At 30.8% G+C, this 20,767-nt stretch overlaps 1 protein-coding gene across 2 annotated transcripts in view; it reads left to right on the top strand.

Annotated features, from left to right (window-relative positions):
- unc-13-4A (BAI1 associated protein 3) overlaps positions 1–20,767 on the top strand; it is a 233,402-nt gene that overhangs the window by 104,759 nt on the left and 107,876 nt on the right. For both annotated transcript variants that reach the window (XM_076416392.1, XM_076416393.1), the window contains exons 4-5: positions 3,891–3,974; positions 13,982–14,275. In XM_076416392.1, the coding sequence (XP_076272507.1) occupies positions 3,904–3,974; positions 13,982–14,275 (365 nt within the window). In that variant the 5' untranslated portion in view covers positions 3,891–3,903. The remainder of the gene's footprint in view (positions 1–3,890; positions 3,975–13,981; positions 14,276–20,767) is intronic.

Raw genomic sequence — 20,767 nt, 5'->3', positions numbered from 1 at the left:
TTATTTTTATTATTCGTACTTGTGCGATCTAATTATACATTCATTTACTGATGATACCGCGATACAAACACAAAATGTAGAAAAACTAATATAATTTCCAAACAATTTTTTTTACCTTTTTATTTAACTAAGTTACATATCCTTCACATCACTATTCCCTTTAAGAATAAAAAACGGCTTCAACTGTCACCAGAAACCACGCACAGATATGTACGTAAAAAGTTTACTGGCGTTGCGTTTATCCCGATACGTCTTCGTATTTCATTAAAGTTCGTTTTGCCATCGTCGCTACGAGGCTTATTCTTATTTTGCCGCCGTGTTCCGGATAAGACTCGATGGGGAGTCGTAACTGTATCGTTTGCGCTCTAGTTTCTTGCGAGGATATAAAAGTAGATCATGCGGAAGCCGGAAAGAATCTCGGCGTTTTGAATAAATGATGCCGTTTTATCTGTGGGAATCGGCATCAGTTATCCCATTGTGGAGAAGCTTTAATGTTGGTTTCTGTGGCGTGTTAATAAAAGAAATACTTAAGCGACATGGAATTAGGTAGGGAACAGAATTTTTTTTAATTTTTTTTATAAATAGTGTTTATACTGGGCGTATAAATAAGTTTTTTTTAGTGTTAGGAACTATCGACTGTTTAGTGATTGACTACATTTTACTATCGACTGTTTTCAGTCTCTATTTTCGGTCCGACTAATTTTGTTACTATTTACTATCGACTGTTTCAGTCGTACTTTTAGTTAGTATTTGTTTCATTCGACTGATTTTTAACGTTCTGGCTCTACAGTTCTAGCCGCTACCTTGACAAAAATGTACCCGATTTATGCTTACGTAGATTTATATATATGTAATATATGTAGTTTTATGATTTTTTGGGTAGTTTTCTTGAAAATAACAATATATTGTATATTAATATCACAGAATTTTGAACGATATTTTTCAAGATTGTTAATGTAATAGGGTAAAAAGATTAAAATTGGGAATGATAAATAATATTTCCATTCAGTAATAAATAAAGCATTGATATCATTTCATTTAGATCATTTTTAATTATGTCATGGATTAGTTTTTTTAGGTATAGGTTTAATTTTTATATAGTATTTATGGTTATTATTCATCTCTAGTTTTTAGGTTTTGTTTAAGTTCTATTGTATTTTCTATATTTATTATGATATCTTATAATTTGATGATCTTAACTGCCCCAAGCAATTATTTCCGTCCTTTCCTCTCTCACAATTTATACAGGAAATGATTCGTACATCTTCGTTTGACGTCACGAATTTTAAAAAACAGTTGAACCCAGAACCACAGTTGTTGAGTAATTACTATTTTCAGTCCCTAGTTCTTTGATTATCCACTGTTTTGCGACTATCAACTGTTTCAACTGTTTTGAGTCGATAGTTCCCAACGCTAATTTTTTTATCACTACATAGTATAAGGCAAAGTCGCCTTTTCTGTCCCTATATCCCTATGTGCGCTTAAATCTTTAAAACTACGCAACGGATTTTGGTGCGGTTTTTTTCAATAGATAGAGTGATTCAAGAGGAAGGTTTATATGTATAATACATGCATAATATACTAAGGCAACATTGCTAATTTTAGAGGTTTCTAACGTGATGTCGTAAATTAACCTTTTTTTTTAGGCTTATTTAGCAATTAGCAAAAACGCTGCCTAACCCTACGAGTTAGATCAAATTAATGTACTACAGTATTGTACACCATAAAAAGGTCTACAAAAAAGTCCGCGATGGTATATGTTTATCTTTTAGGGATAACCCACATTAACCATTTTTATTGTTTACTTTTTACGTGAGAAAATGGCTTATTTACGAAGCTATTTTAAGCAATACGGCATTAATCCTTATCGAATTAAGTACCTTAAATACAGTGTGCAATTAATATAGGTCAATATGGTTCCTTACAGCATGTAAATTAAACAAATATTTTCGGAGATATTACAAATTTAAAATTTGGGTTTAAAAATGTGTAATGTAATAAAAATTGTATGAATTTAGATATTCCAAAGATAGCAGGAAATCTTCATAGTAAGTATAGGGGAAGAGGAATTGTTTTACTCCAAATTTAATGCGTGCAGGCCAAGGGCAGTAATGAATGAACCAAAAATACTGGATCGATTTTAATCATGTTTTCATTGAGTGACATAGGCATATATATTTTATGCCCGTGCAAAGTCGGAGCGGGCCGCTATGTTTTTATATACAAAGTTCATATTTTTTCTGTAGTATATTTAATTTAGTATCAGCATTGCACCCGTGCGAAGCCGGGGCGGGTCGCTAGTTTATTAATATGTTGTTCTGGCCATTGCACATTAAATTAAAATTTGTTTCTGTTGTGAGATTAAACTAGAAACTTATCCAGAAAAGTTTTCGTTCTCTTGAGTCTGCGTTCTAGATCAGTGTTGGTCGAAGAGTTGCAGCTCTTCGGTGTTAAAATGGGAGTGGAGAGTTCTATATGTCTTGTTGCGAATTTCTTAATTTTTTTCCTTGACAATTGGAAGGTTTCAGTGCAAATAATTGTTTCTATAATATTTTGGTGCATCCACAATACTTTTCAAGACTTTATTCTGAAATACTTGTAACATCCCCATAACTGAATACCTTTGGTCCATATAGGTTTTAGTAAACACTTGTGCGGCAGCAACTTGTTATATACGGAAAATTCTAATACTTTTGTTCTGTTTTAATTTATTTTAATCTCTTTCCAAAGAAGTCTTGCACCAATACACCAAATCCATCCAAATTGGCTTCATCAAAATGCAATTCCTAACTGTAATTTTAGTATAGTCTATTCAAAGCAATTTTAGACGTCAAAATGTCACAGTGTTGAAGCATTTAACTTTGACTTTTAATTTATTTTAGCTTTTATATATTACAACATTCTAAAGCAAATAACATAATGAAACAAATGTGAAAAAATACCATTTATTTTAACATTATAGTTCAATGTTCACTAGTACTTTGTATTTACTATAGAAAGTTTTTCATTATGGTCAATACACAATGCCCAGTGTTTCTCATCAGGTTATTTTGAAACAGACAAATATATGCCTTCGACTTCATACAGATACAAGCCAGGTAACATAACATCAAAAATATCAAGCGTTAAGTGTATATGTGGTAAAATTGCAAGCAAGAATCTTAGTGGTGCTGGGAATATATTTTAGCTCATTAGTGAGTGATGCTATATCTGTATCTTCTCATTAATTACCGAAATTACTTACTTTATGTACAGTAATTTAGCTAAAATTCTTATTTACATTTTACGTCAGCAAATGGCAGTATCTTTTAGTATAATTAGTTATCTGGAGCATCCTCAACAGGACATTGCAATGAGGCTAATTTTACATATATTTTTTCATATTAAATATTGTTGTAAAGATGAAAAATTGGATATGATTTATATACACATATTTAATTTTTAATGAATATAATTTTCGGTATATTCCTATCTAAAATTATATTATTGGTTCTTTTTTATTTTCCGTTTTTTAAACATATCAAAAATTGAGTTAAATATTTTTTCTATGTTTTGAAAATGTTTCATTCAAGCATTAGATAATATTTAAGATTCATTGTATCTTTATTTATATTATCGACGAAACTAAACATAAATCAACTGACAGATATCAAAATGTCTATCGTCGGAAACAGCATTGTTAATTTAAGGTTATGTACCCATAAAACAAGCAGCCTTCATCAAAACAACAGGTTTCGTGTTAAAAATACGTCGGTCCTAAATTTTATTTGAAAACTACCTTTTATAACATGCAATTATCTTTGTTAACTACCGTACGTTGTAGACAATTATGTTTACAATCAAAAAGTTGCCAAACAATTAAATAAAGCGCATTCCCTGTTTTGTTCCAGGAATACCACCGAAATGAGCTTTTTCAACTCCCTCTCCGAGTACGTCAGCAACAGCGTCGCTGGTCTGTCCCTCAGTCCCAAAAGGTAAGTGGAGAAAAAAGATAGACGGCCTTAAAACAATTTATTTAACACCGTATAATTTCGAACGAAGCATTTTATGAGATGCCCCCTTATTGTTTGAATCATTTTGGGCATTATGGTCGTTATTGGGGGGTACCTTTTTGTAATAATAAACAACCCTGTATTCAAAATAATTGGATGTCTGGTATATATCATTATTTTCTTATGATTTTCTCTTTATTTCAATGATGTTTTTGATTGTTCAAATATCCTGATTTTGAAAGCACGATATTATGGTCTGTATACTTCAAGTCTCATCATTTTTTCGCTTCAGAAAGACCTTTAATGGGAAAAATTTGTACAACATATATATTAATTAAAATGTTTCCCATTTTTGTATACAACTTTTTCTTTCTCATCTTTTTGAACATGGCGGTTCTGTGTTCAAAGAGCGATGTTGGCTTAACAGTCATCTTAGCATAGGTACGATCATATATACGATCGAACGATCCTAAAAATATTAAAAACAAACATATATACAAAAACGCTTTACTGCATTTAACATTTCTTTGCTAGTGCCACCTATTTAAAAGAATCTATTAAAAGTCGATCTTTTGTTTAATTATGTTGAAAACAAATTCCTCATCAATTCTATTAGCTTATTGGCCATCAGCAAGGATGAAGTTTAACATTTACATTTTGTAGAAGATATTTTCTAAAATAACTGTGATGATATTAACATAGCAGAATCTAGGATTAATATAAATGAGATGGATAAGATCTACACACAATGTAGTAAAACAATCTTGACGGAGTTACTAACTAAGGCATTACATACTACTTTACTTGTATAAAAATCAATCCCATCTTACTGATTTATAGAGTTAACCATGACAGAATTTAAACATCATTTAATTGCCTTTAATTTGTGTTTTCTTGACATATTTGTTGAATGATGTATATTTTTAATGACCCAAAAAATCTCAACTAGCTTGTTTAAGTAGCAATATAATAGCTTAAGCTACATTGATTTGGGTACTTAGCCAAAATATATTTCTTTAAATAAAGTAACCCCCTAAAAAAGAACTGGAATTGAAATATAGAAAAATGTACTGGCTAATTGGAAGAAAATCACAATTATCAGTACATAATAAATTGCTATTATATAAACAAATACTGAAACCTATATGGACATACGGAGTTCTATTATGGGGATGTTCTACAAAGAGTAACATGAATAAAATACAAATTTTTCAGAACAAAGTCCTGAGAGTTATTGTGGGCGCACCCAAATACTATAGGACTGATTAGCTACATCGAGACCTTCAGATACCCATAGTCAGTCAAGAAATAAAGAGAATTGCAAAGGGGCATGAGGAAAGATTCCATTCTTATGAGAATATTAAAGTATTGCAACTTCTGGGTACCACCAAAACAGGACACAAACTCAAAAGAAACAAACCATCTGATTTTGCGTAGTGTTGTGTAGTGAGGTGCATATAATAAAAAATACAGCAGTGACATGTATAAACATTATTTCACCAGAAACTGAGATAGAGCCGATGGGTCTCCCTAGTTATATACCTAGGTTTAAGTTAGCATAAAGACAAATTGTAGGTTAGACGGAAACGACTAGTAACAATGTAATAATTAAATAGTAAAAAAGCTCTACTTTCCGAACACCCTTGTACGTACAAAATTAGCTCTAAAAATATCTTCGTAACTTCCAAACTAACATGCCTGTTATTCCATACATGGACGGGAAAATCCCCATTGGACCATTAAGTTTATTGGGTGAAAATTTCCGAATGATAATGTCGGCTTTCTGGCGGTGTCAGCTCTGTCTGTTATCATTAAAATTTTAGGGTGGCACCTTACCGACTGAAGCGGGACCGTTTTTTTCCTCCGTGAACTTTACCTCCTAATTGGATCTTCTCCCGATGTAATGATGAGTTTGACCTACTTTGGCACATTCGGCCGGGGAACTTTCGAGATTTATTCCTGCACCTTTACGTTTTGCCACCTGGAAGTTTCAAGTTTTATACGGACGGCGGAGGTATTATGTATGCTGTTAAAAACATGGATCGTGCTTTTGGGTCTAAGATATCCAGGTATCCGGAGTTTCCGTACGAGCCCTTACACCCATAAAATCACATATTAAATATAGGAAGGGTCATCTGTTGAGGTATTTTCTTGAAGAACGTGAGATCTTAAATTGCCTTTTATAACGTTAAGGAATTTTCAGTGTCCAAATTTTGTCATTAGAACTATGTAGGGTGTGAAAATTTATTTTTTTTGAATTACGATTAGAGTTTAACAATTTATCCAGTTAGCAATAAATTTGTTATAATTATTATATATCAATTTCAATCTACACAGGAGATGTAAAATATACTATTATAAATCTTTCTCTTTCTCTAAAAGTTGACGTACATTGAGATGCACTGACACTCTTTCAAAATATATAACAGGAACACTTTGAATTACATTCCTTGAATCTACCTCCATTTCCTCCATTTGGGACTCTTTCAGTTTCTTTTTTCAGGCTTGAGAATCCCAATTATTTCAAGCACCTTAAAAGTCACTAGAAAATAAATTTGTTGGTCATTCATAATATTATATTAAATATATTTTATACCTTCTTCGATGTCTTTTCCTTTGAATTACTACTTATCCTTCTTCAAGCTTCTTGATCTACAGTTTCTCAAATATTTTGAGTTTACAGGGCATCCACTTATAAATCGGTTGGAGGTGACTCTTTCAGTTTCTTTTTTCAGGCTTGAGAATCCTAATTATTTCAAACACCTTAAAAGTCACTAGAAAATAAATTTTTTGGTCATTCATAATATTATATTAAATATATTTTATACCTTCTTCGATGTCTTTTCCTTTGAATTACTACTTATCCTTCTTCAAGCTTCTTGATCTACAGTTTCCCAAATATTTTGAGTTTACAGGGCATCCACTTATAAATCGGTAGGAGGTGACTCTTTCAGTTTCTTTTTTCAGGCTTGAGAATCCCAATTATTTCAAGCACCTTAAAAGTCACTAAAAAATAAATTTGTTGGTCATTCGTAATATTATATTAAATATATTTTATACCTTCTTCGATGTCTTTTGTAGAAACAGTTAACTTATCTCATTATTATTTGTTTAACTCCCTTGACAGCCAGATAAGACATTCTTCCATAAGATAGATGGATAGATTCAGTTGAAAGAAAGGATTTAGTAACCCAGAAAATGAAATTAATTTTCTTCATCCGTAATTAGCTAAGTGGGATGCGTTTGGACACATTTTTTAAGTAACTGGAGATGTCAGCTTTTTCTTTATTGTTCTTAGCCCAATTCATGTCCTTAATTTTAACGCGTGCTGCCCTTTGAGCTTCCTGTTTTTCATGATTTATGATTATAATTGATATATTTAGAATGATAATAAGTTACATTAACATACAGAAAGGTGATTGTACCAACACGTTCTTTTCAGATTCACCTACTATGAATCCAGAGAGACGATATTCTTAAAACATTTAACTGTTCTCTTTTAGTTAGATCTATAAACGACTCGGTATAAATCCGTTTTTCGAGAAGCTAATGGAGCAATATCCAGTTGATAAACCATTGAGCTTATTTAGTTATACCGATGTCATGGAGTCAAATTAAGATATTGGATAGTGATATTGAATAAAAGGAAGCCTACGATCCGGACTATCTGGTTCCTACAATCAAGCATGGGGGAGGTTCCGTTATAATTTAGGCGAAAATATCGTGTTTGTCAGCTGGTCCTCTCACTCCCATTACAAACCAGATTGCTGTGAATGAATTCTCGTCATTCTCAATGATGAAGTTCTTAGTATAACTACCATATTGCTATCAAATTCTGTCATATTTCAAGATGACGATGCGCCCATATACACAGCCACAAATCCATCAATCCAGCCACCATCAGAATCTCATTAAATATAATTTTTCATTAAAACCATTTTTATCCTTACATTCGATGATAACTTGTACACATGACGAATTGTCTCTTTCGTCGTTATATTGGAACGTAACGTTACACTCGTTCTATTTGCCACCTGGTCTCTTAAATTGACTCTAGATCAAGTATTCTTCAGTAGTTACATGTAACCAATATTTGAAGTTTGTCCTCGAAGAGGTAGCATTTTGTTTTAATAAATACACAACAAATAAATATATAAAGTGATTTTTTAAATTAAAATTAACAGGAATATAACAGTCTTGGCTTGAGAACCATCAGAATCTCATTAAATATAATTTTTCATCAAAACCATTTTTATCCATACATTCGATGACAACTTGTGCATGTGACGAATTGTCTCTTTCGTCGTCATTTTGGAACGTAACGTTACACTCGTTGTATTTGCCACCTGGTCTCTCAAATTGACATATTCTAGATCAAGTATTCTTCAGTAGTTACATTTAACCAACATTTGCAGTTCGTCGTCGAAGAGGTGGCATTTTGTTTTAATAAATACACAACAAATAAATATATAAAGTACTTTTTTAAATTAAAATTAACAGGAATGTAGACGAAATTTCACTAATATAACTGAACAAATTGGAAATTACATTGTCAATGACAATATTTCAAAATATTATTATATTTGACAATGTTATTTTTATTAATTAATATATTACTCTAAATTAACCTACACTGTATAAAGTAACCTACATTATATCCCAAATACCTGCTAGTGCAGAATACATTAGTGATATGGGAATTTAGTTCATTTTAGCTTGATATGTCGAAGATAACACATTTTACTTTAATATTATAAACAATATATCAATATGATATTATATTCAACTTATTCTATATATATATATATATATATATATATATATATATATATATATATATATATATATATATATATATATATATATATATATATATATATATCAACTCTCATTATTGCGACTGTTGTCATGAAAATATCACTCTCAGAGATATACATTAGTATAAATCAATAATACTTTAAACTATTCCTGAAACCTTATCGCAGCCACCTACTGGGTCTATTTGTGATCTTTAATAGGAGTCGAGTCGAGTCACTAGCCGAAGACCGTGGTTCGGAACCCACGTTGAACTGTAGGTCCAGTCCAGATAAACTCTCGCTGGCAAAAAGAAGACTTGAAAATATATAAAAAAAAAACAAACACTGACAGAACAATTATACCCGATATTTACAGAATACTATTAGTTTCCGCTACGAACAATCACGTAAACATAAACAGCTGTGGACTTTTATTTCATAAAACATAAACAAAATTACATATAAATCAATCGATACGCATACGGTTTCGGGATGGACGTGCTACTCTTTTTCCCTGTTTTTCTATAATAATAAATTCTTTTCTTATGCGGCGGAAAAAAATAATAAAATTCCCGAAAAGGGTAGAAGCCCGCTGCCGCAAATCCAATAGGCTCTCTCTCCGGCAAGCCCGAGAGATGGGGCGCGGAAATAAATGCAATAGATTTACCTTTTCTGAATGTTGTGTACGGCATGGTGAAAAGGCATTTTTTTATTAAATTATGAGAGTTGGGCCGGCACTTTTTTCATACTATCGACTAACAAAGGTCTTGCCTTGACGGTTTGAAGGTCAACATACTGCTGCGATAAAAAGCAGTAAAACTTTTGGAACAAACGACCAACGGGTTAGTTATTTTCAAAATCGATTTCGTCTGATTCAAAGTAACCTCTTTTGGAGACGATGTATTGTTTCAGTCATTGAAATGGTTGCTATTAAAAAATTCGATTTACAGAAATAAATTCGCTAGACCAAAAATGTGTCCTTCTCGTCTCTTCAGCAAATGAAAAACCGCTCATGAAGATTTTTCAGAGACTCCCTAATCCCAAAGCAATTATTTCTGAATGTATATATATTAGTAAACATGGGAAGTATCATTGCGAAAAAAATGACAGTCAACAATTCAATAATACACCATAGAGTAATGTAGTAGTTGTATGTAATACACAGTTTAAACTAGCTGCCAAAATTGACAGTTTCGATAGGTTTTTTTATATAAATTAACTTCACAACCATAGAGAACGCCACAAATAATTAAAAACACATATTTTAATTAAAATATTGTATTAATATATATATATATATATATATATATATATATATATATATATATATATATATATATATAAAATATTTAAATACGATTTAACATTTGAATACAAAATAAAATAAAGAAACAGAGTATCTAACCTGACAATTGAAATTTAGCAAATATGGAACACCCTCTATTGATGATATAATTTTAAATGAGAATGTACTGGAAATTTTGTGTTATACTCAAATAATATAAGAGTTTAAGTATTATGTATGTGTCATTGGCCCTTCAGTCAGCATTAATAAAAATGTTCTATTTTCGCAATATTTCACATGAATATATAACTTGGTTTGCGATAACTTATTTTCTAATTATACATTATTATTGCCTTAAATTTAATAAAATAATTATTATTTTATAAAGTACTAACACTTCAGTGTTAACAGGTGAATTGAAAAGTCCCGGGCCTATCATAGTAAAACACATTTTTTGGCAAAATTAGTTTTCTTTTTCTACATATAATTCCCTTCAAGGGTGATACACTGATTATAGCGACCCTCCAACTTTTCGATACCATTTTCGTAGTACGATTTGAGCTTTGCTTTAAAATAGGCCTCAGTTTCGGCGATCACCTCTTCATTTGACGAAAATTTCTACTCAGTGAGCATTCTTTTGAAATATGAGAACAGGAGATAGTTGCTGGAGGCCAGATCTGGAGAATACGGTGGATGAGGAAACAATTGGAAGCCCAATTAATGGATTTTTGCCATCGTTTTTACTGACTTGTGACACAGTGCATTGTCTTGGTTAAGCAGCACTTCCTTTTTCTTCAAATGCGGCAGTTTTTCGGCGATTTCGTCCTTCAAACGGTCCAATAACGCTATGTAATAGTCACTGTTAATGGTCAATGAAAATTATTCCATGTGCATCCCAAAATACAGACGCCATAACCTTGCTAGCCGACTGTTGCGTTTTCCCACGCTTTGGAACGGGTTCATCGTGTGCAGTCCACTCGAATGACTGTCGATTGGACTTCGGAATGAAATGATGGGGTCATTTTTCATCCATTGCCACATATCGACGCAAAAACTTGGTTTTATTACGCTTGATCATCTTCAAACACTGTTCCAAATTATCAACTGCTCGTTGTGTTTGGTCAAAAGTGAACTCGCACAGCACCCACTTTGCACAGAGCTTTCTGATATCCAAATATTCGTGAATGATATGATGTACACGTTCACTTGATGTCTCTAGAGTGTCCGCAATTTCATTCAATTTCAATTTACGGTCATTCAAAATCTTTTGTGCATTTTTTAAATGTTTTCGTCGGTAACAACCTCTTTTGGGCGTCCACTGCGTTCACGGTCTTCGGTACTCATTTCACCACGTCCAAACTTAGCATACCAATCCTTGATGGTTGATCCTTCTGGGGTAGTATCCATAAACTCGGTATCGAGCCAAGTTTTTGCTTCAGCTGTATTTTTTCCCTTCAAAAGGCAATATTTTATCAGCACGCGAAATTCCTTTTTATCTATTTTTTCACAATAACAAAAATTGCTTCACTCACTTATACACGAATCTTTTGAGGCTTGGGGCTAACTAAAAAACATATGCATTTAATTCTCGTAGCGCCATCTATGTGTCAGGCCGGAGACATTTCAATTGACCGGTTAGGCTTAATGCTGAGAACCATGGTTCGGAGCCCACGTTAAACGGTAGGTCTGTCCAGATAAACCCTCGTTGGTAAAAATGAGACTTGATTGATTCTGAAAATAAGGCTTCGAAAGGTTTTGTGTTGCTGTTGATAAATAAGTACTATAAAGCACTAATAAACAAAAAATTTACAAAACATATTGACAAGGTGCTTTCTTCTAAGCTCTATACGAATAACTATGAGCATAAAGTTGCACTCTCACCTGAATAAATTTCCTAAGATACTGCGAAATTAACGTAAATAACAAAAACAGCGTTCCACTAGAATCTAACCTTAATAGAAAAAGGTGTCAGAGTGGATGGGACTCATGACTCATGTCACATGATGCTAGACTACTGATGGCCTTTAAAATTGTGAAAAAAATTTTCTCTAAAGAATATCATACAGTTTCACAAACAAAAATATGTTTCAATCTCTATATATATTTATTTAAACACTAAAACGGAACGAATAGTAATCATTTTCAACTGTAACGCTTAAAGAGCCCAGCTCCGCTTGCTGTTTTTTTTTAGTTTATATGAAAATGAAACTTGAAAAAATACCAGACCCATTGGGAGAATTATAATTTTGCCGTCAGTAAGCTATTCAAATTTTGTCGTCCCTATTGAGCCCTGCAATTCGATACCCTAGTTCATTATCAATTTGATTGCTTTTTTCTCAATGAAATTGCAACTTTTATGATTTGTGCCCTATCGTTCTCGTTCACTTTTTCCCGTTATTAACTTAATTGTAAACTTTTTGACTTTTAGATTGGTGTTACAGCGCATAATTTAGTAAAAATTACACAATAAATAGTTTTTGGGTATATTTCTGAGCTAAGAAAAGCTCGTTCATATATATAATATAATACTTATAAGGTATGCCTTAACACTACTTACCCATTACATCTTATATAATTTTTTTTTAATTAATCTCGTGAGCAATAAGTATTATATGATTTCAGTTATATAATATATCTATCCTGACATGTAGTAGATCACTTCAGTAAGTGATCTGCTGTACAAGTTAAAACTAAATCTTATTCTAGGCACTTTTCTAACTTATTTTAATGTCTAAAAACTATTCTAGCTTAATCTAGAGATTATTAAATCTCACTCTATGTGGCTATTAATCAGTTCGTGTGGCAGTTTGCGTTTGAGCCTACGCAGTTCAGTATCATCGCACATATTGTTTGGCAAGTGCATTGGAATGCACTAATAGTCTTTCAGAGTACTTCGCGCTAACACTCCGAATCACACTCGTTATGGGTTCTAATGGGATATCGCGCTGAATCGAAGATGACTCGCAACACTTAGAACCTCTGGAGGATCTATGTTAAATTTGCTAGTAGTACCCCACAGTTAAATACCATTGGTCCAAATGGGCGTAAATATTGACTTATTTAGCAAAACCTTGTTATCTAATGATAATTTAGATTTACGCCCTATCAGTAAGTACACTTGGTTTAGTTTAAGCCCAAGCTGTTGTGCGTTTTGTAACAATATATTTTTCCATGTCAAACGTCAATCGAAATGCATTTCTATTACAAAGGGTGAATGTCACATGGGTAGATTTTGTCTCATTTGCTTTGATACGCCACGTTTTCAACCACAATTCGACTACGTTAAGATGAAGTTGGAGGTTTCTTGTGACTGATCCGCTGTATCGTCAATATATGTTGCAACAGTAGTGTTTCTTGAGGTCGTTAGGTCAGCTGTATACAATAGATATAACATGGGCCAAGAACACCGCCCTGTGGAACACCCGAATGTTTTGGGTGTAGGTCAGTGTATTCGTCGACCTATTTGACAATAAAATATCTGCCTCTGAGGCACGACTTTAGCAGTTGAAACTGCGTATGGGTCAGCTTATATAAAATAATATACATTTGGTAAACGTTGCTAAATATTTTTATTGGACTTACAGTTTAAAAACAGTACGACATATTTATTAAATTATCTGTTAACAAGCCGGTTGCACTTGACTTTGTCAATTAAGTTAAGAAAGTTTAATATACAACATCAAACAAGAAAAGTCACTTTCAACCAAACAATTTTTCAAAATTTCTAATCTTTTTCCTTCCGTGCATATAATATGATGCTTTTTTTATTGTGGTAAGACAAAAACATATTTGCCGCTCCCCAAATTCTGTCATTATAGGTTTCAGCGTCTTCGTAAATCCGCCACCCACCAGAACCAATATTCCAAAACCATTCATAGTACAACATTTCAATGTATTTTTCTTTGCAGGTTTTCTTTAAGCCGGACAGATACATCGGAGAGCTCCACGGGCGTGTCTCCAGGCTCGCGAAGCAACTCCGGAGACAGTAACACACCCGGCTTTCCCAAAGTGGTACCGGCCCCAGGAGCTAGCGCTCTTGTACAACGTAGACGCAGCACACTAGAGACTTTAGTACCGGCACCGCCAGTGCGTCGTCCTGGTTCCTTCAGAGTCAGATCGCCGAAGACGGCTACGGAACGACCATCCAGTTTCTGCTGCAGACGACTGAGTTGGCCAGAGATCGATCACCAGGTTCGTTCTGGGTAGGTATAAACTTCTTGAGGTACCAACCGTGTATTATGCGTTAAAGTACATATAATTTTAGTGGATTTCTAAAATCATCATTTGAATGAACTGCTTATAATAATGATAATTTTGTTTATTAACTCTAGATGAATCCTCAAGTTCTTTTGAGTATTATTTTTAATATTAAGATCATTTTACTTCTAATCTAAATTACTAAAGAAGAAAGGTTACAATGTTAATAAGCAATGGATTAGTTTATATATCTGGCACTAATAATAGTTTATTTATTATTTAATTTGTGTTGTATATATTTTATTATAATTTATTATTATTAACACTATACTGAAGACGTTTTAAAAGACACTAAAATGTCATCGTTAAAATTCTTTAAATTATTCAGGCAGCTCCAGACGGACTTCTATAGATGAATGTTCATTCTATGTTCATTTTTTGTTAAGAAATGAAATGAATTAAAATTATAAGATATATTTCATTTCAGCTCATGTGAGTATTATATTATAATATATGGTATAAGTATTACATTTTACTTATATGCTATTTATTATCATTTTTCTCCAAATAACATCAAAATATCTCCAAAGACTTATGTCATCGTTAAAATTCATTAAATTATTTAGGTACAGTAAAAAAATAATGAAGATGAAAATAAGAAATCAACTGATTAAAATTATATGATATATTTTATTTCAGCTCATGTAAGTATCATATTATAATATATTACCTTATTTCATGTAATTTTTCCCTGATCATTGTCATTAAAAGTGCCTCAAATTCAGTTAAATTTTTGGTACTTACTGGTCATAAAATATTATGGTTTTATATTGTTACCTTTGATTTTATTTCAGGTCATGTAAATATCTATTATATTATATTAAAATTATCTCTTTACTTGAGTGTTATTTTATGTATTTTGTGCTTACTGTTCTTGAATTCTTATGATTTTATAATGTTACCTTCGATTTTATTTCAGCTCAAGTAAGTATCATATTATACTCGTAATATATTAGCATTATCTTTTTACTTGAATATTATTTTATGTCTTTTGTGGTTACTGTTCATGAATTCTTATGATTTTATGTTGTTACCTTTGATTTTATTTCAGCTAACATAAGTATCATATCATAATGTACTAACATTATCTTTTTACTTGAATATTATTTTATGTCTTTGGTGATTACTATTCATAAATTCTTATGATTTTATGTTGTTACCTTTGATTTTATTTCAGCTAACATAAGTATCATATCATAATGTACTACCATTATCTTTTTACTTGAATATTATTTTATGTCTTTGGTGATTACTATTCATAAATTCTTATGATTTTATGTTGTTACCTTTGATTTTATTTCAGCTAACATAAGTATCATATCATAATGTACTACCATTATCTTTTTACTTGAATATTATTTTATGTCTTTGGTTATTACTATTCATAAATTCTTATGATTTTATGTTGTTACCTTTGATTTTATTTCAGCTAACATAAGTATCATATCATAATGTACTACCATTATCTTTTTACTTGAATATTATTTTATGTCTTTGGTTATTACTATTCATAAATTCTTATGATTTTATGTTGTTACCTTTGATTTTATTTCAGCTAACATAAGTATCATATCATAATGTACTAACATTATCTTTTTACTTGAATATTATTTTATGTCTTTGGTGATTACTATTCATAAATTCTTATGATTTTATGTTGTTACCTTTGATTTTATTTCAGCTCATGTAAGTATCATATCATAATATACTACCATTATCTTTTTACTTGAATATTATTTTGTCTTTTGTAATTACTATTCATAAATTCTTATGATTTTATATTGTTACCTTTGATTTCATTTCAGCTAACATAAGTATCATATCATAATGTACTAACATTATCTTTTTACTTGAATATTATTTTATGTCTTTGGTGATTACTATTCATAAATTCTTATGATTTTATGTTGTTACCTTTGATTTTATTTCAGCTCATGTAAGTATCATATCATAGTATTTTAACATTATATTTTTACTTGAATGTTATTTTAGCTTTTGTGCTTACTATTCATAAATTCTTATGATTTTATATTGTTACCTTTGATTTTATTTCAGCTAACATAAGTATCATATCATAATGTACTAACATTATCTTTTTACTTGAATATTATTTTATGTCTTTGGTGATTACTATTCATAAATTCTTATGATTTTATGTTGTTACCTTTGATTTTATTTCAGCTCATGTAAGTATCATATCATAATATACTACCATTATCTTTTTACTTGAATATTATTTTGTCTTTTGTGATTACTATTCATAAATTCTTATGATTTTATATTGTTACCTTTGATTTTATTTCAGCTAACATAAGTATCATATCATAATGTACTAACATTATCTTTTTACTTGAATATTATTTTATGTCTTTGGTGATTACTATTCATAAATTCTTATAATTTTATATTGTTACCTTTGATTTTATTTCAGCTAATATAAGTATCATATTATAACATATTAACATTATCTTTTTATTTGAATGTTGAATTTAAGGTAATTTTTTCCATAGTATGTAATTATCATTAAAAATGCCTCAGATTTAGCTGAATCATTGGTACTTATTATTCATGAAATCTTATTGCTTTATATTTTTACCCTTGATAATATTTCTAAAGACCTAAATATATTTTGTTCTTCTTGAATTATATAATAGAACCTTCTTGAATTATATAATTCTCCTCCATATATATATTTATTTCCATATAATACCTTTATTCATCATATTTTTTACTCCATATTTAACTATTTACGACTTAATTAATTAAGGAATTATTTTTCAATAAAAAAATTAATTCGAAAAATTCGGAATTTAAATATTTAATCAAAAGACACGCTCAGGAGTTAGGTTAATTTAAAAATTTCTTTTCTTAAAGGTTGTATAACAAACGGTCAATGATTACAATGTTGAATAATTGTTACAATGTTTAGTAATTAACGAATATGTAACAATTTTTTTGATGTACTGACCGTATATTATACGTTAAGCTATATATAATTTTGCCGAGTTTCGAAAAGCGTAATCAATAGAAACCTGGTTATAATATTGATAATTTTTTTCATTAGTTCTAACTGAATTCGCAAGTTCTTTTGGGTATTACTTTTAATATTTAGATCTTTTTAGTACTAATCTAAATTGTTAAAGAAGAATGGTTACAATATTAATACAAATTAATTTATATATCTGACACCAATAAGAATTTATGTATTATTCCATTTATATTATATTTATTCGGTTATAATTTATTATTGTTAACACTATACTAAAGACGTTTTAAAAGACATTAATTTAAAAAAAATTAATTCAATTATTCAGTGACTATATAAAAATGTACATACTTTCAAATTTCTCCAGATAGACATATATATAGAATTGTTTTTATTTTATTTCAGCTCATGTATTATATTATAATAACATTATCTTTTAACTTTAATGTTATTCAATGTTATTTTTTTTTTGCATAATGTATCATTATCATAAATTATGAGTACTTACTGTTTATGAAATCTTCTGGTTTTATATTTTTACCCTTAATATCTCTAAAGACTTATATTTTTAGAAGAATAGATTAGAACCTTATTTTTATTCCTATTTTTTCATATATGTATATATACTTATATATATTTGTTTATTTAAATATAAAAGCTAATTCATTATTATATAAACAAGTATAGAATATTGACAAGAAATTACACTATAGTCGCATGTCCACTTTTCTTGTCACTTCTTAAAAAAGCAAATAGTCGCACTATCATAAATTCTTTTCGAATATGATTTTTTGTAATTAAAAATATTCGTAATTTCAATAATAAATTGAAAGATACATAGAGATGCCCGGCTAATCTGTCTGGAATTGTTAAAATTGTTTACACTAAATGTTGTGTTACAAAAGGTGATTGATATATGTGTGAATTATTATGATAGCCAACAACATTGAATAATTCTCATAAGTGTTTCACTCACTGAATTTTCACTATGTGTTCATATTATTTTATCTATACCCTGTAATATAGAACACAGAACAACACAAATTGTAAGAAAAATGATCGTCTATATACACTGACAAATGGATTTTGTTTAACATGAAAAGATATGGAGGTCTGTGCGAAAAAAAACTATTTTAAGTCAAGCGACTGACAGGCGAGAAAAATTTCAACTCATCAAAACAATCTTTTAAAAGTCGCCGTTCGCTGCGGCGTCTCTTTTTTCCTTTAACACAAATAGTTAGCAGTCAGACTGTCTATTTCACGTTCTAAACACAGACGGGTAATTTTTTTCTTTCAAAAACCACTTTCTGCAATTGGAAACGAATCAGATGCTTTATTAATAGTACTATTGTAAGTTAACATTAATAATGCTAATATAGTTACTAAGCTATTAAATCAGGCTAGTAGTTTAAAAAGGGCACAAAATTATAGTTTAATTTTTCTTTTTTCAATCAAATATTCATTTTAAGAGAATATTTCAAAATTTTTATTATTTTCGGAGATATCTTTGTCTTAGGCGTTTTTCTGGAAGCTTTTTTCGAGGCAGTTGACATGATATAACAAGTTCCACTAGCCCGATTTTATTTTAAATATGGTACGAGCCTTCCCTACACTTTCATATCATATCAAAACAAAATCACAACAGTCGGCTTGATTGGTGAAGTAATCAAGACGATAGGACGATCCTTCTATGTTACTGTGGTAATAGTCGTGGGTTCGAATCCTCCTACGGCATGTTAGTAAATGTATGTTTGTGATTGTCCAAAAGGAGTGTAAAATCCGACAAGGGAAGTGATCACAGTCACGCCAGTAACCAGGCTGGGTAAAACCGAATGTCTTCTGGGGTGATCTCCAAGTTGGTCGGTAGGCATAATGCCGAGTACCGTATTTTGGAGCTCACGTTAAACAGTAGGTCCAGTCCAGATAAACCCTAGTTGGTAAAAAGGAAAATCTAAAGTATAACAAAAAGAAATGATAAAAAATATCGTTTCCTTGGACAGAATTGATTGGACTAAGAATTTTTAAATAAATCAAATTTTTCATATTACTAGACTAGAATATCGCCTTTAACGTAAAATAAATTGTCTCAGAAAAGAGTAGTATTCACCTAAATGTTTTATATATTTTTTGTTTTGTAATTTTATGTAGTACGTAATATAAGCGCAATTCTCGCTAATTCAACACTACAAAGGTAGGATTCTAGAGGCAAATAAAGACATTATCAACTTTACTATAATAATTGTTGAATCTCTGACGATAGAACTTTCTCCCATTTCCCTGATATTCTGCTGCCAACTTTTGAATGTTGTCTACATTTGATTGATCACATTTGTGGTCTGTAACATATATAGAATAAGTAGAAAATGGGACCCGCTATTGTTTCTTTTATTGTTGAGTAAGCTGCTTTACGCTGGTAAGCCTCTTGTTTAACTCTAAAAAACCTGGCTGAATTTCTTTTAAATTTATTTATTACATTATTACTAGTCGTTGCCGATTAACTTACAATCTGTCTCTACATTAATCTAAATCTAGGTATATATCTAGGAGGACCCGTCGGCCCTATCTTGGCTTCTGATGTAATAATGTTTATGTATTAATACTGCTGTTTTTACACAAGATCCATTGGTTTGATTCTCTTGAGTAAGCTGCTTTCCTGGTGTTATCCAAGAATTGTATTACTTCGATATTAACATGAGAATGAAGTCCTCAATCTCCTTGAAATTTTCTTGATTTTCTGGGTGACAGTCGGTATCTGACGGTCTCGATATAGATAATCAGTCCTATAGTATCTCGGTGCACTTACAATATTTCTCAAGACTGTTGAAAAATTGTATTGTATTTATATTAGTTTTCGCGGAACATCTCCATAATTGAACTTCGTATGTCCATATAGTTTTCCGTATTTGCTTATATAATAGCAATTTATTATGTACTGACAATTGTAATTTTCTTTCAATTAACCACAACATTTTCCTATATTTTGATACCGACTATGAGATGTAAAAGTTTAAAAGTTTAATGTATTGCTCCAGTAAATGTTACTATGTATCTATATCGAGTTTAAACATGTTCTGTAACAAATATGGCTGTATACATGCCAGAATTTATCGAAGGCTTGCACTACATCCAATAAGATAGCTGAATGTGTGATTCTATGTACCCGATCAATTTTTGTTAATAAAACCAAGCTGATGTACAGGTATTAGATTGTTTTTATCTATTATTTCTTTTAACCTTTTTAACGGGAGTTTTTTTAATATTTCGGATATTTCTGCTAGCAGGTTTTACTCCATTTGGTGGCTTCGGAGTGATAATTTTTTTAGCCCAAACGAAATATTTAGTAGTACAATGTAGTATATTTATATAAAAATAAAGAAGATTTAAGAGAAATATATCGTAAATAATAATAAAACTCAATTAGTGACGTTTAATACGCGCTCTGCGACCTCTA

Source organism: Rhynchophorus ferrugineus, unplaced genomic scaffold (genome assembly GCF_030347505.1).
Source record: "Rhynchophorus ferrugineus isolate W39M unplaced genomic scaffold, kcgeb_rfMv2 rfM10, whole genome shotgun sequence".
Taxonomy (NCBI): domain Eukaryota; kingdom Metazoa; phylum Arthropoda; class Insecta; order Coleoptera; family Curculionidae; genus Rhynchophorus; species Rhynchophorus ferrugineus.
The sequence above is the reverse complement of the archived record's forward strand: the minus strand, read 5'-3'. Positions and strand labels throughout refer to the sequence as shown.